Source organism: Schistocerca serialis, chromosome 5, assembly GCF_023864345.2.
Source record: "Schistocerca serialis cubense isolate TAMUIC-IGC-003099 chromosome 5, iqSchSeri2.2, whole genome shotgun sequence".
NCBI lineage: Eukaryota > Metazoa > Arthropoda > Insecta > Orthoptera > Acrididae > Schistocerca > Schistocerca serialis.
In genome coordinates, this window is record NC_064642.1 from 122482063 (window position 1) to 122508858 (window position 26796).

General features: G+C 38.1%; 1 protein-coding gene across 9 annotated transcripts in view; it reads right to left on the bottom strand.

The window, feature by feature from the left end:
* LOC126482300 (threonine--tRNA ligase 1, cytoplasmic) overlaps positions 1–26796 on the bottom strand; it is a 206930-nt gene that overhangs the window by 169299 nt on the left and 10835 nt on the right. For 7 of the 9 annotated variants that reach the window (XM_050106325.1, XM_050106319.1, XM_050106324.1 and 4 more), the window contains exon 2: positions 20595–20930. The exons of the other annotated variants lie outside the window; for them this stretch is intronic. In XM_050106325.1, coding sequence (XP_049962282.1) covers positions 20595–20894 — 300 coding nt within the window. In that variant the 5' untranslated portion in view covers positions 20895–20930. The remainder of the gene's footprint in view (positions 1–20594; positions 20931–26796) is intronic. 9 annotated transcript variants of the gene reach the window in all.

Genomic DNA, 26796 nt, shown 5'->3' on the forward strand with positions numbered 1-26796 from the left:
GTCAGTATTGCCTCACGTGTTCCAACATTTCTACCGAATCCAAACTGATCTTCCCCGAGGTCGGCTTCTACTAGTTTTTCCATTTGTCTGGAAAGAATTCGCGTTAGTATTTTGCAGCTGTGACTTATTAAACTGATAGTTCGGTAATTTTCACATCTGTCAACACCTGCTTTCTTTGAGATTGGAATTATTATATTCTTCTTGAAGTCTGAGGGTATTTCGCCTGTTTCATACATCTTGCTCACCAGATGGTAGAGTTTTGTCAGGACTGGCTCTCCCAAGGCCGTACATATATCAGAGCAATAACCAATAATGCAATATAAAGCCTCTCCCACCTGGAAATTTCCACAAATTATTTATTTCATTGATGTGCTAGTTTACACATGTTGACAAGATTAGGGTTGTAAGGCAGACAAATTATGCGTGTAGTACTTTTTTAAAGGTACTTAAATATTTGTAAACTACTTTCTCTGAAGAAATATTGACAGTAGCACAATCACAAATTTTGATGCAGCACACAAAGTTGACAAAACAAACAAAAATGAATTGGAGATAATGTACACTATAAATGGCATATGTACAATATTAATATTTTTGCACCAAGTTAAAACTATATGCCGGGCTGGGACTCAAATCTGGAAACACTACTATTTACACGCAGCGCACCACTAATCACTGCTATTCATGCACAACTTAAAAGACCAACTCATAATTCCAGTTTGTTGTCCGTTTTCCTCCTTCCCTTCCTAGCTCTACAGAGTGACAAATTGAAACTTTGAATCGGTCCATGATGTATGCATCGAGAGTTTAACTGGCAATACACTGTCTGTGAAAGGCAGAGTATAAATACATGTTTCTTCGGCTGCTAGCAGAAGCAACTTCATTCTTTCAAAAAGAAAAGGAGGTTGATGTTTGATGTACTATCAATGTCATTAGAGTTCAAGAGCGCTGGAGCAAGAATCAAAAATGGAGTTTTCAAGGGAACCATAAGAACATTGGAAAATGACTCTAAAGGATGCACCATTTTATTTTTGTACACACTATTATTAATACAATAGAAAACCCCCTCATGGGAGAGGGAGTTTATTGTGGGAAAATTCTTAGGGGCTTTTCAGTGGGAATAGTACCAATCAGTCTACCCTTTTTACTGAATATAATGACAAAATATTGTTTCCCAATTTATCTTTGCTAAATAGTGAGAGAAATGTTTAACCACTGGAACTATTTTCAATAAAATCATATTAAAAATATTGTATGAAAAGCAACATTAAACTGGCTTTTAATGCAAATGATAGTGGAAACTAAAAATATCACAAATTTTATGGTTGTGTGTTTTTTTTTAAGGAAAAAAAATTAAACCCTGACATTGGTCAATGCATTTGCAATTGTGTGAATCTACTGGTGAACTAAATATTTGCCAAAGAACACTTCATCACAGTAAAAGATATGCCTGGAGACAACTTTGGAAATTTTAGATTATTAATCCACTTCTATTTTGTTTACTGACAGGTAAGAGATTGGGGAATGACAATTAACACTCAAAATATTTATGGTGGGTCTTTTAATGCATTTTCGAGACTGCCTGAAAGGTTCTTAGGCAATTGTGGGTAGCTGTAATCACTTGTTTGTCACAGCTACAAATGACAGAAGTTGCCTCACTGAAACTAGCACAGTTTTCTTAGTACCAGTGAACACAATGCCAAGGAACGCTATAGTTGTAGTTATTACATGGGGAAACCCTCAAATAGCACCTTTTCAAGGTTATTTACAATGAGAATTTGTGAGGAGGAAAAAATCAGTTATCAGTGCTTGATGAACTGTGCTATTTGAGACTTACTTATTATTTCTTGTATTGTGTAATATAAACAATGTAGCAAAAGATAAGATCGCTACTTACTGTAAAGAAGCCACACTATGTTGCAGGCAGCCACAATTAAAAGACACTTACATAAAGCTTTTGGCCACAGCTCTCTCATACATATACGCAAGCATACCTCATGCACACACGACCGCCAACTCCGGCAGTGATGCCTTAGCAGCCAGAGTTGGTGGTCTTGCGTGTGGTGTGTGTTTCTCTTCTGCTGATGAAGGCTGAGGCCGAAAGCTTTGCGTCACTGTCTTAATCATACCTGTCTGCAATTTAATGTGTCTTCTGTAAGGAAAACAGCAATCCATCTTTTCCTAATTGTTGATATTCATACGTGGAGTTTCCATTGTTTGACAATGTCATATAATTTCTGTTTAATATTTCTCTTGTCTTTTGCTTGAAGGAAGGAAGGAAGGAAGGAAGGAAGGAAAGAAAGAAGGAAGGAAGGAAGGAATAACATTCCACAGTTGACAAAGTCATCAGAAACAGTGATTTTAGTAAACTCAGGGTGAGAAAAAAACTTAGAAAGAGGGAAGAGAGAGAGAGAGAGAGAGAGAGAGAGAGAGAGAGAGAGAGAGAGAGTGTGTGTGTGTGTGTGTGTGTGTGTGTGTGTGTGTGTGTGTGTGTGGGCACACGAGCACACTCGTGTGCACACTTGCTCATGTGTGCATATGCGGGGAGGATTTTCGGCACCTGTATCTTTTTCTAGGAAATAACTCCTAGCATTTGCATTAAACAACTTATCAAACGGCTGGTGTGGATCTAAACCTTCCATCTTCCACTGCAAGCACAGGTCTTAACCACTGAGCCACTTCGTTCAACTACTTAATGTTCATGGTGGGATGAAGAAACCAATAGATTGAAATGTGTTACAATATTGATATTACAATCATCTACTTGAAAAAAACAAAGAAAATTAATAAATTACTTTCGTTACTTTTCCAAAACAGTTCAAGTTCTGGGTCCTGACAACATACTTCCAATAAAACCTATGAGACGGATTAAATAAAAGAAATAAAAATAAAAAATACGTTAAGTACGAGTGAAAACAAATCCAACATGGAAGGCTCAATTGAGAGTGTAAATGATGAGTCCATTCATTTGCTTTCCATACCATAATGTTAAATTATATTCAGAAGAAACTTTTCTTATTATAGCTATCAGTAACATGCCTTACAATTTGGTTTGCCAACAATTACACATATTTCAAACATCAAATGAATTCAATAAATTAACAGAGTAGAGGAAAAAAGTTATTATGAGATTAGCTGTAGCAGTAGTATGCTGCAAAAGGAATTTGCCATCATGATTTACATGATTGTACATGCTAAAAACCAAGTGATTAAAAATATTTAATTAGTGATCTCCAAAAGTAGCCCTGTACCAAAACAGAGCAAAATTGAGCAATTATTGTAAAGAGGCAGCATAACATACAACAATTAATCATAACCCACTGACTATATTTACCTTGAAATAACATTTCAATATCTGAGTAATAAAGCATCTAATAAAAGTTAATAAAAAATCAATATCACACGGTTTTGTTCAAGAATTAGGTGCAACCACCTTCATTTATTTTTCATGAATTATGCTGTTATTGCATATGGCCTGTTGTACCACAGTGAAACACATTACTGTACAATGTAATAGTGTTGTTCATCACAAATATAATTCTGTTGTCACAAATTTAGGTTAACTATTGCTCTATGATGAATAACTATCAAAAGTTAGTCATTAAACCAACAGCAGAAACAATAAGTGAGAAGGAGAAAACTTTTCTGTAACTAATACTGCATTAAAATACTTAGTCTAAGTAAGCAAAAACAAACTGCCTGAAAAAAAAGGTGAAACACCCAGAAGACACAGTCAAACTTCAAAATAATTTCATACATATAGACACAATTGGTGGGTGCGTAAATGATTAGCGCTGCAATAACTGTGACTGGTAGAAGGACCACAAGAGAGCAATATTGCATTAGATGTTAAGTGATTTACATCTACATCTATACCCTGCGAACCACTAGGAAGTGCATGGCAGAGGGTACATGAGCCAGCAACTAGGGTTCCATTCAAGTATGGAGCATGGGAAAAATGATTATTTCAGTGCCTCTGTGCGTGTTGTAATTAATCTATCCCTGTCCTCATGATACCCAAGGGAGCAATATGTAGGGAGTTGTTGTGTACTCTATAGTCACTATTTAAAGCCAGTTCTTGAAATACTGTTAGACTTTCTCAGGATAGTTTCAACCTATCTTCAAGAGTCTGCCATTTCAGTTCTTTCATCATCTTCTTGACACACTCCTGCAAGTCAAACAAACCTGTGACCGTTTGTGATGACCTTCTCTGTATGTATGTTCAATATCCCCTGCTAGTCCTATTTGGTTAAGTGTCCCACACGCTTGAGCAATATTCTAGGATAGGTCTGCATTTTTCTAGTATTTTACCAACAAACTGAAGTCTGCTACATGGTTTACCAAATACTGAGCCTATTTGACTGTTCAATTCCATGTCCCTACTAAGTTTTGCACACAGGTATTTGTATGAGCTTACAGATTCCAACTGAGACTCACTGATATTATACTCATAGGACACTATATTTTTTTGTTTTGTGATGTGCATAATTTTACATTTCTGAACATTTAAAGCGAGTTGCCAATATCTGCAGCAGTTAGAAATCATATCGAGGTCTGACTGAATATTTTTACGGCTTTGTTAAGACTGTAGTGCATTGTAGATGACTGCAGTATCTGCAAAAATTTCGAGGTTATTGTTAATACTGTCCACAACATCATTAATAAACAACAGGAACAGCAAGAGATCCAACAAGCTTCCCTGGGACACACCTGAAGTTATTGCTACATCTATCGATGACTCTCCATTCAAAACAACACACTGCATCCCCCCTAGCAAGAAATCTTCAATCCAGTCACAAATTTTGTCCAATATCCTATATGATCATACTTTTGATAGTAAGTATAGGTGTGGTACCGAGTCGAATACTTTTTGGAAATCAAGAACTACTGCATCTACCTGACTGCCTTGATCCATGGCTTTCAGGATGTCCTGTGAGTAAAGTGCGAGTTGCGTTTCACATTATCTATATTTTCAAAATTCAAGCTGGTTGACATGGAGAAGGTCATTCTGTATGAGATACCTCACTATGTTTGAGTTCAGAATATGTTCTAAGATCATACAGGAAGTGGATATCAAGGATATTGGATGGTAGTCTTGTGGATCATTTCTGCTATCCATCTTGTACACAGGTGTGACCCATGCTTCCTTCCACCTACTGGGCATGGCTTTTTGTATGAGGTATCTTTGACAAATTTTAGTTAACAGAGGGACTAACTCAGCTGCAAATAGGGTGCAGAGTAAGGATTCCATCAGGCCATGGGGCTTTGCTCAATTTCAACAATTTTAGCTGTTTCTTGACGCTACTGTTACTAATATTTATTTTACTCATCTTTTTAGTGGTATGAGAATTAAATTGGGACAATATCCTGGTTTTCCTTTGTGAAGGAACATTTGAAAACAGATTTAAGCATTTCAGATTTTGCTTTTCTACCCTCAATTTCAGTTCCTGCCTCATTCATTAGGGACTGGATGCTCTTCTTTTGGGACAGAAAAGGTGTGATTTTTGTGGATTTCCTGGAAAGAGGCACTACAATAAACTCTCAAAGGTATTGCCAAACTCTGCACAACCTCAGAAGAGCAATACAAAACAAGCACAGGGGAAAGTTGGGCTCAAAGATCTTGCTGATTCACGACAACACCCGGGCCCACACAGCAAATGCCACTCGTGAAGTTCTCGAATCTTTTAAGTGGGAGTTGTTTCCTCATCCGCCGTACAGTCCCGACCTGGCACCGAGCGACTTCCACTTATTCCCAGCAATGAAGAAGTGGTTGGCTATGCAGCGTTTTGATGACGATGCACAGCTTCAAGTAGAGGTAACCACGTGGTTGAAGGGGCAGGCAGCCGAATTTTACGACGAAGGAATTTCAAGCTCGCCCATCGCTACGATAAGTGCCTTAATTTAAATGGCAACTATGTAGAAAAGTAGTATTTAAGTGTGGCTTTCATCTGCATATAATAAAAAAAAATTCCAATACTTTATTTATTTTTAATTCCAAAACGTAATGTACTTTGTGGATAGCCCTCGTATTTCCCATCATGAGTGGGGTTCTGAACTATCTGTTCTAGGTAGCTTTCAGACAAGGCCTTTAGTAATGTTCACAGGATGTCATGTCACACCCACCAGTAACAAAACTATAATTGTTCCAACTGATTGTTGGATAATTAAAGTCTTCTCTAAAGAGAAGCAAACAATTTTTTTCTCTAAAGTTTTTGGTTATGTCTGGAGATGAGCCTGCTGATCGCTAGGAGGAGCCTATTATAATTTTATGTCTTCTGTTGGTATTAAACCTTGCCCAAACAATCTCACAAGCAGCTTCAACTTCTGTCTCAGTGGATTTGAGTTTCTTGTCTACTGCAACAAATAAACCACTTCCATTACCCAGTACTGCTTGAATTTTCTTCAAAGATCTCACTACTGTCAACTTCAGGTTTTAACCAAGTTTCTGTCTCTAGTATTATGTGAGGTTCAGTGCTTTTTAGGAGCACTTCAAACTCAGGCAGTTTGTTGTGAATGCTTCGGCAGTTAACCACTAGTATTTTGATACACCCCCTTGTGGGAGGCTTTTCTTTTGATCCGACACTGACACTTCTGGGTTTCCCACAATGTATTGTTATCTAGATTGGGTCAAGATTTTCGTAATCTAAAAAGCCCTTGTAAGCACCCCACACACAGTCAGCTACCTGAGTAGTACCCTATGATGTGTAGTGCACACCTGCCCCATTTAAGGGGACCCTACAGTTCTCAACCCTATGGCACAGTCTAAGAAGTCACTTTCTAACTTGTCACAGAACCTTCCGAGTCTTTGGTTCAACTCATGATCTGTTCTGGGTACACTGTTGCAGTTTGTGAGCTCGATTCACTTTTCACAGCCCCCCATATACACATTTATATGGCCAGTGCACTATTGTTTAACTTTCCATAAGCCTCATTAATAGATTGCAGGCAAACATCCACATACTGCTACAATGGTTTCCTGTTGAACATCTATGAGGAGTAAAACCTAGCCACAAAGTTCACATTTCTTGAAGAATAATCAAGTACATATGGAGCAGACACCGTCACTGTTTTTACACTTGGCCTAATTGTTTAACACTTATTCTACAGTTAATTTGAAGCATTGTTGATGTTCTAACCAGCACAGGTCATTCGTCTGAAACTCAGCTGTGGACTGACTGTCTCGCGACCAAAAATCGGGCTCTTGTATATCATCACAATAATAGGTGCTGAAACTATACATTTCTCGAAGTTTAATTTACAGAAATTACAATTGAAACTTAACTCATTAAATTAACTCAATACATCGAAAAATTGCGTCCTTTTAACAGTTTCTTCTACAAGGGTTCAGCCGAATTATTTGTTTAAATGACAAAATTGACATATATCATTAAGCAAACAATACTTTGGACAAAACTGTTAATTACTTTGGAATTAATTAAGGGCTGACTTTGCTAACATATTTTTGAAGAGAGCCAAATGTTACTAGCATTTCGTCTTCCAAATGTTTTTACTTAGTACAGAATTTATAGTTGTTTATATGTCAACAATAGAATTTAAGTTATGAAACAATCACTGATTTCAGCCTCTAACTAAAGATACTAACTAGGAATAGTTGAAATAAATTAGAAAATCACTTGCATACCTAAAACTAAGCACAAAATTAGATCTGGTGTTATATTATTTAAAACTGACGGCCAACCTATCTCTTACATGACACTGCAGATTCTACTCGCGTATGCTAATGGTAATTAGTAAAAAGTGAGAAAATGAATTTAAGAAGGCAGATGGCAAAACAAGAGAGGAATTAAAATTATACCAGCTTGCTTCGTCACAGGCTGCTTTGCGATTTTTGCGTTTACAAACTGTCACTTTCAGTACTCTTACAGTAAAGGATTCGGAGAGCTCCTCTGTCTCTTGTGCTATGTACTGATTTAAGATCTTTTTAATTTTTGTGCTGTTATTGTTCGGGATTTCCTGTTTAAGAAGAGCTAATGTGAGATTGGGTCCGGTTTAACATTTGCATGTGGTACTGTGCAGCAGGAACACTCAATAGGTACCTTAAAAAGAGTCTCCAAGGCCCTTCAGTTACTTGCACTCATGGCAACATTGATCAGCTTGATCAGTCGCTCTCTCTTTTCCTTTGACATTGAAGAGACAATGAGCCTACTCTTCATGGTAATGTGCCAAATGATGCTGTCAGTAATCTGGCCGCAGAAGATACAGCTCAGGTTCTTTCCACATTTATTTATTTTAAAGTACTACAATAAGTGCATTATCATGTAAGAACTAGACGACTCAGTTTCAAAAAATCAAACTACAGGGTGCACAACTTTGCTTCCATTGTTTTTTCCCCAACATCTGAGGCTTTAATAAAACAAATTGGCTACACATGTACCATTCAAAGTATTTTCCATCGCTGGCCACTACTTTCTCCCATCTTTCGGGCAGTGTACAAATCCCACACGAAAAAAAATTGTTCATTTTTTGAAGTGATCTACAAATCGATCCAATTTGTGACTTCTTTATGAGATTGGAAGTGCTGGTCAACCAGGCCATGCGCCACTGATCTAAACTGGTGATGGTCGCAGGGAGCAATGTCTGGAGAATATGGCGGGTGGGGTAGGAGTTCCCATTTTAACCTTTCCAAGTACATTTTGACCTCTTTTGCAACATGGGGTTGAGCGTTGTTGTGCTGAAAAATCACTTTATCGTGCCTTTCGCTGTATTGCGGCCATTTGTTTTTGGATGCTATGCTCATAACACATTAACTGTGTTCAATAATGAGCACCTGTTATTGTTTCACTTGGTTTTAACACCTCATAGTACATGACACCGAGCTGGTCCCACCAAATACAGAGCACGATCTTGGAGCCGTGAATATTCGGTTTGGCCGTCGACGTGGAACCATGGCCGGGACATCCCCATGATTTTTTTGCGTTTAGGGTTATTGTGATGAACCCATTTTTTGTCCCCAATCACAATGCCATGCAGAAATCCCTTCTGTTTTTGCCTCTGAAGCAACTGTTCACAAACACCGTTCAACGTCTCTTGGTTTCAGCTCATACAGGACCCAAGTTCCTTCTTTCTGAATCATGCTCATAGCCTTGTGATGTTTTGAAATGGCTTGCTATGTCACTCCCACTAAACATGGCAATTCTTCTTGAGCTTGACATGCGTCTTTACTCAACAATGTCTCCAATTCTGCATCTTCAAAAACATTCTCTCTTCCACCACTATGCTGGTCTACGACGTTAAAATCACCGTTCTTGAAGCGTTGATACCACTCATGACACGTTCTTTCACTAGTAGCATCCTTACCATACGTACTTGAGAGCATTCGATGGGACTCAGCCGCTGTTTTCTACATATTGAAACAAAACAGTAACACCTCCTGCAAATGATGAGAATTAGGCTCGTAAACTGACATTTCCAATCAAGAATAAATTTATGATGCAGACACAAATCGACTAATGTTTGAATGAGATGTTATGGAACTTCAGATATTTCAACAAACGATTAAACATGATCATTCCTATTCCATCAGACATATTGACACCTACCTTGCAAGATAGACTGTTGATGTATGGGCAGTGACTTCACTCAGTGCAGCCCACTCCATAAATGCTAGCAATTCCTGAATGGAAGAGATTAATGCAGTCTAGCAGTATCACAATTAATGGCAGGAGAAGTGCAGTAACTTCCTGGTCATCCATTAATTCACAACTAAGTGACTACAACACAATTATGCGGCTTTGCAATATGCTACAATCACAAACAGCAGCAAGATGCCACATTTAGCAATCCAATCCCTTTTCCACCAACACTACATAGGTCACTGACTATCACACTTATAAATTACACACTTTTCAGCCATTGTTTATTGGAACGTATTTTACATAAAAGTTCATTTAACAAATGCTAATAAGGACTCACTAAACTGAAAATAATTCCACCCTAAAATACAAGTTCAGGGAAGTTATTTTGATTACTCATATAAGAAAACTGCACAGGAAATGCTGAGGAGATACAGCCTGACTGTAAGCTGAAAAGTAAGCAGTGCTCACGTGGGAAGGAAGTCCTGGAAGAACGCAACTGCTGTACAGCATGATTAAAAACAATTTCTCCTCTAACATTGTAGAACGGTGTGCAGTTTCTGCCACTGTATGTTTCTTCATTAGTCTGTAGGAAATTTAATGTATTTCAATTTTGTACTGGGAAACGTTTTCACTAGAACCTGCAGTTATTGTGATAGTCAAGAACCCCCCCCCCCCCCCCCCCCCCCCCAAAAATGCGACCTTTACATATTCCCCATCCCCACCCATCGGTCAGGATTTTTAAGTTGCTCATAACACTTCCCCTTCCACTGTACAAAAATCTGAGTACTTGAATTACCCCTCGGACAACATCTTTCGTAGACTGGGCTATAACATGGTTTAGGACACCTTCTGTCAAAATAGTGACAAGTTCAGGTATAGATGATGGCAGCAATAGCGATTATGCACCTTTCTCTCCAAGGTAGACCACAAAGGCTCAATAACACTGAAATCTGGTGACTGTGGTAGCTAAGGGAGATACAACCACTCATCCTTGTGCTTTCACAAACATTCAGGGACGATGCGAGCTGAGTGATAAGAGGCCCTGTCATCATGGAACACAGCATCACCACTGAGGAACAAATATTTTATTTTACCATAAGATGGTTTTGATCAGCTAAAATGGTCACATAATTCTTGGCAGTAATGTGACCTTGTTGCTTAACCATGGAGCCTATGGAATACAAAGATATGGCTGTCCGAATCATCAGTGGTGGCCCCTCCCTCCTACCCCCACCATCTAACAGTCTGCACTGTAGGCTTAGGACGGTGTACGTAAAGTTGATCACAAGTTAGAGTTAGTGAGAAACAAGAGGCATCTGACCAACTGACTTTCTTCCATTACTTCATAGTTCATGTTTTATGGCTCTGGCAAAAAATTTTTCCTTTTATGGGCATTTGCAACACTGGTGTGTTTTTTTGGAATTCCAGCTTCTCCTGCACTTCCCAGCTTATGGAGCTCCCTTCATGTTGTTTTGATGCTGACAGAGTTTGTGAGTGCAACATTCAATTCTGCAGTGAATCTGCAGCTGTCATCCTTCTTATTTTTCATCACAATTCTCTTCAACAACCATCTACCACAATCAGTCAACACACACTTTCATTGCATTGTGACCTTTTGGATGATGTTTTTCCACTTTCCCTGTACTCAATACAAATCATCGATAATGTGCCTCCTGACACCCCAAACGCTTCAGCTCTCTTGGTTATGGAATCGCCCCCCCCCCCCCCCCGCCAAAAAATCATACGAGCACCAACAATGTGCCCACATTCGAAGTCTTCACTTAGGTCGGACATACAACTACACGGAACACTGTTATGACCACAACTGACACTTCCAGCATATTGAAGGCATTACACAGGTGTGATTTGTGATCAAACACAACAGTGCCACCTGCAGGCTTGACTAGCATCTGCATTATGTTCACACATGCATCTGTCATTATGTTTTCATACTTTCCTTGAATCCCGTGTGAATACTGCCTACCCTGCTTGGTTCTTTAGAGGAAACATAATGGTTCTGCCACACTGGCTAGGTCGTTAGTTCATTTTGCAAGGTAACAAATTTATGGCAGATAAATCTGCTGTCAACCTGAAGGAGCTTTGAACACCAAAGTGGTTTTCTAGATACACCCTTACCTATCATTTAATGTGAATTCTAAATAATTGTGCACATTGGCGTTTTTCACTTGGCACAAACATCACCAGAGGTGAAGTAGTGATAAGGAACGAATAAACCACCAAACTGAGCCTGTGCAGAAAAAAATTAACATAACTTGCATGGATTAAGGAGAATATCAAATCAACTAAACAGTGAAACACGTACAAAAAAAAAAAATTCCTAAGTTCCACAAATCCCACAAAATAACCGACAAAATTCAACTTGACGAGAAAAATTTGACAAACAAGATCGTGGCTGTCAATCAAAATTGGCTCTTGCATCATCGAGGCAAAAACATGGGGCACCCAGAAAGACATCCCTCTGACAATTTCTCTCCTTTATTCAGTAATGCATAAGATCTCAGCTTGGTGTGTGCCTTCATATGACAATGAACACTAAACGGGTCCCTGCTTGTTAGTCAATAATGATCAATGCTTTTCTGCCTTGTACAAAGTTACGAAGGATTTTTTGGAATTGACAAACACATAAAAATATTTCTGGAAGATAACTGATGTAGCATCTATTGATTGTTGAGAACATTTCCCCGAAAGGCTAAATGTGAGCAAAAATAACTGATCAATATAGTTTTCAGGAAGCAGAGGTAACATGATATTATATCAATGAAATCACACATGGCATTTTTCTGACAAACTGTGTGATGTATGTCACACAATCTTTAATGATAAAACATGTTCAAAGGCAATATAAAAAAATTAAGTTTTGTTATTGTTGTTTGGGTCTGGGGCAATCAACATTTATCTCCTTAGCATCATTGAATATTTTAGAACAACTGAATACTTTTCTCTGAGTATGTTAAAACAATATTAATAATCATAAGATAAAATAATTGTCAATAAAAGATATAATGTCTAAAAACTGTTGCTCTTCAACCTCTTTTAGAAAAGTGTGTGTGTGTGTGTGTGGGGGGGGGGGGGGGGAGAGGGAATCAGCCACTCTCATAAATGTTATGTTAAAACCTTCAAATGCCCCCCCCCCCCCCCCAAAAAAAAAAACACCCGCTCATCCTTCACTCAGATCTACAGCACACTGTTTCACAATGATGTAGTACCCAACAGAAAAAATATTAAAAGCATAACAATAAAATAAGACTACTTGCAACTGTATCACAGTTGCTTGTGACTCACCCACCTCTGATATAAGAATGTTTAAAGAGCTTGCATCTTGAATACTAGTTAACATTTGTATCTTAATCTTGTAACCCTGCCAGATATGTTGATGACTCAATCAGTATAATTGTGCATACGTCCATCAAGGCTATTAGGTGTAGTGCAGGAGGATACATCCTTCAGCAGCAGGTCATGTGGCAAAACACCTGCAGCAGATTTAAGGGCTGCTGCGGACACCAGTCACAACCAGCTCATGTTTACACCAAGTTCTCTGGTGTCCGTATTGATGACGGCCCTGTGCTACATGATTCTCTCCTGGATTGTGACTTGGGGACTTCACTGATACCTGCTGATGTTGGTTAGCACATGAACTTGCTTGTCTGCCTGAAGCTGTACTGTTTTCATTTAGTGTTCAACCAACAGCTGTTAGTGAACTAACTGACAGCATGTGCACATCATTTGTACTTGAGTGTTCCACTGCCAAATATACAAAACTATGTTCTCCTGGGATAATGTGGGAGCTATTCAACAAACTTCTAGACTACTATATTCACAGTTCATAAGAATATGAAATGGAATGATCACACGGGCCTGTCATAAGTACACCAGGTGGCAGGCTGCAGTTAATTAGTAGAATATTAGGGAAATACAATCTGCCTACAAATGAGACTCCGTACCAAACATTTGTGTGCCCTATCTTAGAAAATAGTCAAGTGTGGGAGATCCGCACTGAATAGGACTGATAGTGCATACTGAATGGATACAAAGAAGGAGAGCACAAATGGTCCACATGTTCATTCGGCTAATGGGAGTGTGTCAAGAGGGCAATGAAAGAAATGAACTGGCAGCAAACTATCTTGTGAACACCTACTAAGAAGTTTTTACGGCAACTTTAAGTGATTGAGTCTAGGAATATGTTACAATCTCCTATGTATCACTCCCATAGGGATTGGAAGGACAAGAGTATGCTAGTTATACTAATTACAGTACATACTGAGGCATTTAAGCACTCTATACAAGAAGGAAACAAGCAGCAGCCCTAGTAACTGGTCCAAAGGTAGTTACCCTGTGCCACGCACTTCACAGTAACTTGCAGAACATAAATACAGTTATAGGTATTCATTAGTTTACTAATAGGGAAAGGGGTGATCTGTACTTACTTTCTTAGGAAAAGAAAAACTACTTAGCAAAGACCGCAATAAAACACATTAACGTGGATAACGATTTCAGTTAACTACATTACCATCATTAGATCTGTAATAACATTACGAAGGTGCTAAAAACTATTAAACAAATAATGCCACATTAACTCATAGAGGAATCAATGACAACATACCTTCATACACGTTATTACATTCATTTTGTGCCAGATGCATACAAAATCTTTCCATTAAATCTCCATATGCACAACATATGACTTGACTGATGTGTTGGCACGTCACAAGTAAAAGTTTAAAATTACTATGTACACAAATCACCACAACATTGTATCCATATAATCACACGACATGCCTACTAGTGCACCACAAGACTGACTGTCAACAGCCAATACATAAAGTAAACTGACAACAAGTGTGACAGGTGTCGCCGCAGTGCCTAGTTTCTAGCATTAAAAGTCAAATATGTAATTTAAAACCAATGTGCTCAATGTAAGAAGCAGGTTGTAACAACTTTTGACCACTTTCTGTTGGCATGCCACAAAGCAATTATGGACTTGATACAGGCAATCACATTGCCTAATCTTTCTGTGCTCTAAGCATGGTGTATTGCACTATAATAGTATAATTTTAAGATTAGCTGTGCTAGCTCCAGAGTTTGGGTTGAACACTGCTGTATTTTAATATTTTTCCTAAAAGTTTTTTGGCATTTAGTCTCGTTCTTTTTATAATGTTGTTGTGGTGGTTTTCAGTCCTGAGACTGGTTTGATGCAGCTCACCATGCTACTCTACCCTGTGCAAGCTTCTTCATCTCCCAGTACATATTGCAGCCTACATCCTTCTGAATCTGCTTAGTGTATTCATCTCTGGGTCTCCCTCTGAGATTTTTACCCTCCATGCTGCCCTCCAGTACTAAATTGCTGATCCCTTGATGCCTCAGAACATGTCCTACCACCCGATCCCTTCTTCTAGTCAAGTTGTGCCACAAACTCCTCTTCTCCCCAATTCTATTCAATACCTCGTCATTAGTTATGTGATCTACCCATCCAATCTTCAGCATTCTTCTGTAGCACCAAATTTCGAAAGCTTCAAACGACTTCCTGACACTTAAATCAATACTCGATGTTAACAAGTTTCTCTTCTTCAGAAACGCTTTCCTTGCCATTGCCAGTCTACAATTTATATCCTCTCTACTTCGACCACCATCAGTTATTTTGCTCCCCAAATAGCAAAACTCCTTTACTACTTTAAGTGTCTCATTTCCTAATCTAATTCCTTCAGCATCACCCAACTTAATTCGACAACATTCCATTATCCTTGTTTTGCTTTTGTTGATGTTTATCTTATATCCTCCTTTCAAGACACTGTCCATTGCTTTCAACTGTTCTTCCAAGTCCTTTGCTGTCTCTGACAGAATTACAATGTCATCGGCGAACCTCAAAGTTTTTATTTCTTCTCCATGGATTTTAATACCTACTCCGAACATTTCTTTTGTTTTCTTTACTGCTTGCTCAATATACAGATTGAATAGCATCGGGGAGATGCTACCACCCGGTCTCACTCCATTCCCAACCACTGATTCCCTTTCATGTCCCACGACTCTTATAACTGCCATCTGGTTTCTGTACAAATTGTAAATAGCCTTTCGCTCCCTGAATTTTACCCCTGCCACCCTCAGAATTTGAAAGAGAGTATTCCAGTCAACATCGTCAAAAGCTTTCTCTAAGTCAACAAATGCTAGAAACGTAGGTTTGCCTTTCCTTAATCTTTCTTCTAAGATAAGTTGTAGGGTCAGTATTGCCTCACGTGTTCCAACATTTCTACGGAATCCAAATTGATCTTCCCCGAGGTCGGCTTCTATCAGTTTTTCCTTTTGTCTGTAAAGAATACGTGTTAGTATTTTTCAGACGCGACTTATTAAACTGATAGCTCGGTAATTTTCACATCTGCCAACACCTGCTTTCTTTGGGATTGGAATTATTATATTCTTTTTGAAGTCTGAAGGAATTTTGCCTGTCTCATGCATCTTGCTCACCAGACAGTAGAGTTTTGTCGGGACTGGCTCTCCCAAGGCTGTCAGTAATTCTAATGGAATGTTGTCTACTCCCGGGGCCTTGTTTCAACTCAGGTCTTTCAGTGTTCTGTCAAACTCTTCACTAAAAACGTGCATCTCTATCTTCAATTCCCATAAGGCATGGCTGTCTATAACATGCTGTTGCTTCGTGAACAGTCAGTAATGCTGTTGCCTCACAAGTGAGATATACAGTCCCATGACGTCATACTGATAAGCTTATCTGGGCGTGGCAGGAAGTAAGCCCGCTCAGTAGCGATCTCCCATTTCATCTTCATCTACATCCTCTTCCATTTCCATAATACTGTCCTCAAGAACATCGCCCCTTTTAGAACTGGGTTTCCATTTGAGCTCTTGATATTCATGCAAGTGGTTCTCTTTTCTCCAAAGGTCACTTTAATTTTCCTGTAGGCAGTATCTATCTTACCCCTAGTGAGATAAGGCTCTACATCCTTACATTTGTCCTCTAGCCATCCCTGTTTAGCCATTTTGTACTTCCCGTTGATCTCATTTTTGAGACGTTTGTATTCCTTTTTGCCTGTTTCATTTACTGCATTTTCTCCTTTCATCAATCAAATTCAGTATCTATTCTGTTACCCAAGGATTTCTACTAGCCCTCGTCTTTTTACCTACTGCTGCCTTCACTACTTCATTCCTCAAAGCTACCCAATCTTCTTCTACTGTATTTCTTTCCCCCATTCCTGTCAATTGTTCCATTACACTCTCCCTGAAACTCTGTACAACCACTAGTTCTTTCGGTTTATCCAGGTCCCACCTCTTCAAATTCCCACCTTTTTGCAGTTTCTTCAGTTTTAATCTACAGTTCATAACCAATAGATTGTGGTCAGAGTCCACATCTGCCCCTGGAAATATCTTACAATTTAAAACCTCGTTCCTAAATCTCTGTCTTACCATTATATAATCTGTCTGAAACCTTCTAGTATCTCCAGGGTTCTTCCATGTATACAACCTTCTTTCATTATTCTTGAACCAAGTGTTAGCTATGATTAAGTTATGCTCTGTGCAAAATTCTACCAGGCGGCTTCCTCTTTCATTTCTTAGCCCCAATCCATATTCACCTACTACGTTTCCTTCTCTTCCTTTTCCTACTGTCGAATTCCAGTCACCCATGACTATTAAATTTTTGTCTCCTTTCACTATCTGAACAATTTCTTTTATCTCATCATACATTTCATCGATTTCTTCATCATATGTAGAGCTAGTTGGCATATAAACTTGTACTACTGTAGTAGGCGCGGGCTTCATGTCTATCTTGGCCACAATAATGCGTTCACTATGCTGTTTGTAGTAGCTAACCCGCACTCCTATTTTTTTATTCATTATTAAACCTACTCCTGCATTACCCCTATTTGATTTTGTATTTTTAACCCCATATTCACCTGACCAAATGTCTTGTTCCTCCTACAACCAAACTTCACTAATTCCCACTATATCTAACTTTAACCTATCCATTTCCCTTTTTAAATTTTCTAACCTACCTGCCCGATTAAGGGATCTGACATTCCACACTCTGATCCGTAGAATGCCAGTTTTCTGTCTCCTGATAACGTCCTCCTGAGTACTCCCTGCCAGGAGATCCGAATGGAGGACTATTTTACCTACGGAATATTTTACCCAAGAGGACGCCATCATCATTTAATCATACAGTAAAGCTGTATACCCTTGGGAAAAATTACGGCTTTAGTTTCCCCTTGCTTTCAGCCGTTTACAGTACTAGCACAGCAAGGCCGTTTTGGTTAGTGTTACAAGGCCAGATCAGTCAATCATCCAGACTATTGCCCCTGAAACTACTGAAAAGGCTGCTGCCCCTCTTCAGGAACCACACGTTTGTCTGGCCTCTCAACAGATACCCCTCCGTTGTGGTTGCACCTACAGTACGGCTATCTGTGTCGTCGAGGCACGCAAGCCTCCCTACCAACGGCAAGGTCCATGGTTCATGGGGGGCTTTTTATAATTGTTTAAAAAAAATTTAATTTTCATTAGTATTTATGTTGGCACTTACTTAGCTGTGTTGTCACAAAGGTACTAGCAGTTTGTGATGATATAATGCATTTATCATAAATGGTAGGTTTTAAATTATGTATTTGACTTTTAATGGTAGAAACTATGCACTGCAGTGATGTCTGTTGTGCTTGTTATAAGTTCATCTTGTTCATTGGCTGTTGACAGTCAAGTCTTGTGGCGCCCTAGTAGGCATGACATGTGATTATATGGATGCAAGGTTTGGCAATTAGTATACATAGTAATTTTAAAATTTTACTTTTGATGTACCAACACATCATTCAAGTCATATGTTGTGCATCTGGAGATTTAATGGAAATATCTTGTATGCATCTGGTAAAAGATGTTTATAATAACCTGTATGACTGTATATTGTCATTGATTCCTCTATGGGTTAATTTGGAATTATTTGTTTAACAGTTTGTAGCACCTTTGTAATATTATTACACATCTGATGACGGTAACATAGTTTACCGAAACTGGTTATCCACAATAGTGTGTTTTATTGCGATCTTGGCTAAGAAGTATTGCTTCTCTTGAGATATAAGTATTCACTTCCAGGAGTTTCATTTTATGTACTTCCAGAAGAGTCTGGAACTATTGCTTTCTGTGATTTATTTGTACCTAATGGGTGCTTAACAAAATCTGTATTGTTGAAGAAGGGCGACTTACAACACACTGAAAGAAGTTTTGATCACTTGTGCCTTTTTAAGAAATATGCTGCATTCATCTGATTCTCTACAATACGCAGCAGGTCAAGTCCATAGATAACTATATAGCTACCTTCTTGTCAGTAAATAAAACAAAATGTTACAAGATGAACTTTTATTGTTTCATTTCACTTCACTTCATAGTGTTACAAGCAAAAAGATGACATCAGTTGTTGAAGAATAAGAATACTAACTTATGGAATAAGTCTGTACATGTTGGCTGTTAAGAATATGCCATTAACTATGCATGGAAGAGAGATTTTAAGGCAGTCCTTAACCCAAATGCAGGTTTGAACACAACAGTGCTTTACAAGACATGGTCCTATTGGAGTTAGTATGCTGAAGGAAGGAAGGAAGATTGCGTTTAACGTCCCATCTACATCGAGGTCATTAGAGATAGAGCACAAGCATGGATTGTGTCAAGAATGTGGAAGGAAACTGGCCACGCACTTTCAAAGGATCCATCCCGGCATTTGCCTGGAGTAATTTAGGGAAATCATGGAAAACTTAACATCTGGATGGCCAGACATGGGTTTCAACCATTGTCCTCCTGAATGCGAGTCCAGTTTCTAATCACTGCAGCACGTCACTCAGTGAGGTGGTATGCTCTCATCTTCTCTGACATTTGAACTGGCTTACTCAGCCAGTTATTGGGGGACCTAGACTTTAATGTTGACTCTGAACCATGGTGCAACTTGGCATTTTTCACGGTAATCAACAATTTCATTCGCCATGCAGAGACACGTCTCCAAGTACTTTGAAGTGTGAAAACAGTTTATTCAAATATTGTAAAACAAACGATAGTCTCACATTTTCATGTGAAGTTGAATTAATGGTATGGTACTGTCTCTTCTGTACTTATGAACTTATAGAAAAATGACCAGTTATAATGAACTCTCACTGGGGTATTAACAATTATGAAGCTAGACTACCCAAAGCTGATCACTGAAAATGGATATCATAAAGCAGAAGTACAAACCAGACCATTAAAGCAAAAAGTGTCTTCAGGAAAAAGCAAAGAATTTAACATACCAATATAAATAGCTGTCAAATTTAAAAAAGAACTGGTAAAAGTGTTATGAACACAGTGTTGCTTCATATACTGAGAAGACTGAATTTGTCTGAGGCATGACTCTATAAAGACAGGCTGACAAGATAACAATGAAGTGCCACATATTGGCAGTGAGAGGAGAACTACTGTAACAAAATCAAAATCGAGGAGCAGGGTGACAGTAAGGAGTAAGAACATATTTGCCTTATGTGTATAAATTACAAAAGAACGGGGTGTGCTATGAAGAGAGTGTAAGATGAACTGGAACTACTGCCTATTAGTTTCAAATTGATCAGCAATGGGAATTATGAACTAGAATGAGTATTTAACTACAACTCCTTGCAGACTGTAACAACACTGCAGATTTACAACCAAAGAGTGAAGAAAATATGAACTCCTTGTGAGGTATTATTGAGGCCAGCAATACACTTTCACAGGAAATTTTTATGTGATTGTGGGCTTACTATATAAAACACTGAAACTTTAAATAAATGTTTACTACTCTAAATGGCAGAAATAAAGCTTTTAATTACACTGACAGGCAAATTTGCTGCCATGCAGCTTATACTATTTTTACACTTATATGTGCTACATCCTTACAAAATTATACTTTTATTTTACTGTTACCAGAAAAATATAATAAGTGAATGTCGACATTAATGAAACAATAATCAGTATTAAACCCACAAACTGAATGCTCACCTTCACATTATTAGATACTGTGGGAGATAGTTCTGGCCCTGAAGATTCATTTACATTATTGGAAGGGTTGTTCTCTGAATTAATCTGAGTATGTTTTCCATAACTGGCAATGTGTCGGAACCAGCGACAGACATGAGGGAGGTTTTCTGGTGGTTCACTTTCTACTGCAGAAAATGTGATAAAATCTGACTGGCTTATCACAAACCCTTCCACAAAACTTTTATCTGAAAGGTAACAATTCAGCACTTCCAATCCATCTTTTGTTTTGAGGTTGCCGAAATTTGGCAATCTGTCTGCCATTATTAGCTAAAAATCTGTGTACTGGATTCAAAACTTCTGTAAGGAGTAAAAGTTTAGAAATAAGCTGTTTGATTGTTATTTTCATCTAAATCAGAAAGGCGTTTATAGAAATTTCACTCACTCACACACACACACACACACACACACACACACACACACACACACACACAAAGAAAGTAAGAAAGAAATACCACACTGAAACAAGCACCAAAAAAATAAGAGTACACTGTTAGTTCTCTTTCAATCACAGAGCATTTATGAATACAGGGAGAGAAATATGATGAATTTAAATACATGTGATGTACAGGAAACTTCTTCAAACTGATTCCGCTTAGAAGCAATACAAGCAAGCAACCTTTTAAAAAGGGGAGAGGGGACAAGCACTATGACAATAAGTTTGCAACCTTATATATATCCTTCGTTGCAAAATTTGTTCACTGAAGATTTTGCAATGATGCATTATGTACTATTCAGCCATCACAGATTGTTAGCATAGCTGTGTAGTAGTTATTTGGTGTACTTCTGCAGAAAGAAAAAATACTGTTGATTAAACTTTACCTGAGTAACAATATTACGCAACAAGTGTTCAGGACTAGCTCATTACCATGTATCCGAAACTGGCACTGGCCACATCCAACTTATCATCTGCATTGCTAGTAACTGTCAACATTATTTTAGTCAGGGTGGAAACTTGAAAAGTATACCATCTAAATACATTGTAATGTGTTAAAATCATGAGGCAGAAGCAACGCCTTATGTCAATTTTAGTAGAAGACCAATAGTACTGAATTTGTGTGTTTTGGTGCTCTGTGATGTATGCTGATATGATGGCTAAACACCCACATTGGGCTACCATCAGCATATGACAAAGAAACTATGGTTTCTGTATCAGTTGCTACGCAGTGTGCATGATGCCAACTTGGATTAGGTTAGTGCTTAATCCAGAACACCAGTCAAAAAATAATTTGTACACAGCTTAAAAGTGTTTTAAATGATGTAGTGTATGCAGAATATGGAAGCAGTGCAGTAAGATGCATCCAAAATGTTCACCTTCAGCCCTCTTCCTGACTCTAAGCAAATAAGAATACTAAAAACACTGAAAATATTTACAGTACATTTACTCCATTATAAAGTTTATGGCTGACTCATGATTTTAAAACAGAAGGAGACTCATAAAAATATAATAATATCAGGAATAAAAGTAACATCCAGCACTTGTGATTTATCAGCACTCTGTCACAGTGAGATGCTAAGAACACAACCGTAAAAATCACTGATTGTCTCACTAGTGAAGAAATGGCTAACATACAAGTAGGTGAATTTTGAGAACAAATTGAAATATTTTCTATTTTTGATTTTCCTCAAACTTGGATGAATATATGACATTACAACGTGTTGATGAGAATGAATGAATCAAAAATGTGAACTTAAAATTAATTTTGTCGTAAATAGGTGCAGCATGTACTCATGTAAATGACTAGCAAGCAACCATAAAAGCTCTTACAAAATGTGTTAGGCCTAGTTCATTATTTGAAGTTCTTTGCATACTACAGTTCAGCATAGCAAGACCAGTGGAAAAAAGACATTCTGATTTATCTTACTTTACACATTGCAAAAAGTTGTTGTATGCACAAAATATAGCTAATTATGCCATCATAAAATAATTAAATAATTATTTAATTGCTTCTCACTAATATCCTGGATTTCTAATAATTTCATGAAGTTTTTTGTTAGTGTAGTTTGCTCAGCCTTCAAAAGCTGAAATAGAAGCTTGCTACCCGGATTGTATAAAATCAAGTTCTCGGATAAACACAATGCAATTCAGGAAAGAGTTTTGTTTCAGAATGAAATCAGACTACAGACACCTTGGCACTGCATTCTGAATAGGACATCAGTTGACCTGCAGGTCACCATCTTTTTCATACTGTGCGTTAGGTATAAATGGATGACAAAATTTACAATCAGCACACGTATCTCCACGTCAGCAACATTAATTTGCATAACTGAAGCCACTCGTTTTACTTTTCGACTGTTCTCATGAAGCTCAGACGTTGTTCCATTACATCCACCAAAGAAAACCTTGGTAGTTTTAAAGAGTAAATCCTGTACCTATATGTGATAATTCGTCATGTTGTAAAGAGAGAGAGGGGTTGGCCAGTACTTACCTCAGCTCAGTACAGCCGACAGATACACAAAACAGAACAGAAAATTTACGTATCCTAGCTTTGGAGAACTTCTTTCATTCATCAGGGAGGAGAGTGGGGGGAAAAAAGGGGAAGAAGGGAAAGTGGATTCAGTTACTCACAACCCAGGTTATGAAGTAACAGGGGAATGGTAAAGCTTGCTGCTGTTGCTTCATAACCTGGGTTGTGAGTAACTGAATCCACTTTCCTTTCTTCCCCTCTCTCTCCCCTGACAAAGGAACAAAGTTCCAAAAGCTAGGATACGTAAATTTTCTGTTCTGTTTTGTGTATCTATCGGCTGTACTGAGCTGAGGTAAGTACTGGCCAGCCCCTCTATCTCTTTGTTAGAATTTTTTTCGTATCTTTATATGAGATTTTCCATTAATCATTTAATTCATCATGTTGATCACTCAACTGCAAAAGTGACATTTATTCAGATAAATGGGATAAAAATAAGTACTTTGCAAAGGCACCTCAGCGTTCCTAAAGAAGCTTGTAATCATAATGGCATCTACGGTCGTGCTTCATATGTTCCTGATACTGGATGCATTCTTAGCTTCACGAGCTCAACAGATGTCCACTAGCTTTACTGCAGAGTCTGGAACAGGGGTGTCCAAACCAGTGGGCAACATGCAGCCCAAAGCAATTATCAAATTGGCTCAAGAAGTGAGTATGTGTCACTGTATCACGTGATTAGTGGAGGGGGGCGGCTGTTTATGTCAAATTATCATAAACTGAATATTTTCAATACAAAACTACGGCCACACAATGCTATTCCCTCACTGGTACATCGTGACCCCCCCCCCCCCCCCCCAAACAACTGTTAAGTCTATTGTGTGCAGCTCAAAAATCAAAAACAATCATCTTCTAATATGGCCCAGATAATCTAAAAGGCTGGAGATTCCCTTGTCTAAAAGACGGCTATAAAAATGTCTTTGTGACTTAAGTATGTTTGAATGTGTCAATTCTTGCATGTCTTAGAACAACTGTAATATTCAAAACCAAAAGATAAGGAAAAAAATTGATTTGTACCAGAATACGAATGTATAAATGCCCGTTACATCTGAAACATTGCACTGTATGGTGTGGAGACCTGGAAATTGAGGAAGAAAGATGAAAGAAGATTGGAGGCATTAGAGATGTGGATATGGAGGGGAATGGAAAAAGTGAAATGGGAAGACCGAGAAAGGAACGAAGGAGTATTAAGAAGAGATGGAGAAGAAAGAAACATGCTGAATGTCATTAGAAAGACAAAACGGGACTGGATTGGACATTGTTTGCGGAGGGACTGTTTATTGAAGGAAGGAATAGAAGGAATGGTGAGGAGAAAAAGGAGAAGAGGAAAAAGAAGATATCAAATGCTGCACAATATCCAAGGAAGCAAATATTCAGAAATGAAAAGACTGGCTACGGACAGACAGAAGTGGAAGAGGCTTAACCCATGATAAGACCTGCCTTAAGGCAGAATACCTACTACTACTACTACTACTACTACTACTACTACACAAAAAACATAACATATAGTTGGCAGGAATTTTTAATTTTTTTAAACCAATGTGACAGTTCTTTTCAATAATAAGATTGGATTAAGATAACAAATGAAGACAGGCAGAAATATGCTTGCACGAATAATTGGCATACTATTTCTGTGCATTAAAATAAGACACACAATATAGTGAATTCACTGGTTAGGAGTAGCAAGATATTCTTAGGGGGGCAGTTAATGTGTGTTGTACTTGCTCAGTTGAGGTAGTTACTCTTTTACTGTTTAAGATGTGGTCATTTCCAACTTGATAGGATGCTACCTGCTGCACTATAGTGCTAAGATATGCTGAAGGAAGTGCAAACCTTCCACATTTGCAGTTTCTTTACAATTGTGACTGCTGTGAAAATGTCGTTAAATATTAAGAGCTAAGACTGATTTGATACCAGTAGGTGATTTGATCATCATACCTGCAGTTCAGCCTACAGCGTGTCACAAAAACTATACCAAAACAAGACAGTAACCATGATTTTGTTTAATCTACTGAAGAATAAATTATAGCTTAGAAATCAGACCACTGATGACCAAAAAAGACAGTTTTACCAATGTACACGTCATTTCTGTGCTCACACAAACAATAACTGGACTCATTTAAAATTAACTGTTACACAGGAATTCAGAATCAGGGACCAGACATATCTGTCAGTGCTCCATGTTGTGTTAATATTTCATGAAAGGTACACGCTCATTGCCATGTTCACAAAATGTCTGACATGTCACAGTGCCAACACACTAAATGGTTCAATGCTAGATATCTGACTTCCCAAGTTTACTTTGGCAAATTTCCAAACATTCATCACTGTTTTTGCAATATGCCTCATTCATGTAAGAACAGAAATCCTTTATGAGTACTTTGGTCTGATGCTTGAGGGGGCCTGATGGCCTAATATGATTAGAGTAAATAAATACATACAAACATTTAGAACATTAATTTGCATTTATTCCAAGTTGGAAATTTCATTAATGAGTGCTTTATGATGTGGAAAGCTCCACAGATAGGATAATCAACGACAAGCTACTAAATCAAATTCAGGAAAAAATAAATTTATGCCACAACTTGACTGAAAGAAGGGATCAGTCAATGTGACACATTCTGAGGCCTCAAGAGATCATCAGTTAGGTAGCGGAATTGGAGGTGGGAGAGGGAGGGGGGGGGGGGTTGTGCAGATGAGGAGGAAGGAATGACAGGTATAAAAACTGTAGAGGGAGACCAGTGCTTAACTATAGTAAGTAGCGCTAATGGAAGTAGGTTGGACCAGTCACACATGGATAAAGAGACTGCTACAGTATAGACTAGAGTGGATGATTGCATCAAACCTGTCTCTGGATTGAAGACTACAACAACACTTAAGCTTCTGACTACCACACACAACTCTTTTTTTGTAATATTCCTCAAGCTGCAAAAGATGCATTTCTGAATGTCAAGTAAGACTAAAGCTTCCTGTTGTTGATCTCAGGTGGATAAGAATAGACAAATTCATACATATAAATTTAGCATTATTTCCAATTGTGCCACCTCATTCGATGGTTCCAAAAGTGTGTGTGTGTGTGTGTGTGTGTGTGTGTGTGTGTGTGTGTGTGTGGCAGAGATTCATGAAAATAACACATCCTCCAGTACTTATAAGATTGTTGTTAGTCATTTACAGAGTGCCATAAATCAGCATACAGGCATTGACAATTCTAAAACAATATGCCTTTTCAAATAATGGTAAAACAAGACAAGGCCTATTTTAAAAGTTAGTATTGTGTCCATTGTGTATAAAACAAAAAAGACAATGAATTAATAAATGTCAGAAGAGAGAACAGTACCAACAAATATACTGCTATCTGCAAAAATCTCAAGAAAACACACAACAGTATTCAAATAGACCGGGGAATCTTACTACCAAGTTTAAAAAATATCTAACTAAGGAATAAAATTCATTACTGAAAGCTTATGTTGTTTGCCATATACGTATAAGAATTTTCTGTGTCATCATTCATTATGTAAGAACTTACAATAACTCATTATGAGCCTGCCTTTCAACTTTTCTCTTCACTTTCCAGCCATGAATTCCAACTATGTACTGCTTCAGAGTATTTGTCATTTCTTTTTGTTTTGTTTTGGACACTGGAATTTCTGAATTTCTTGGCTTCTGTAGTACTTTTGTGTCTTCCTCATATTTCTAGAATGTTT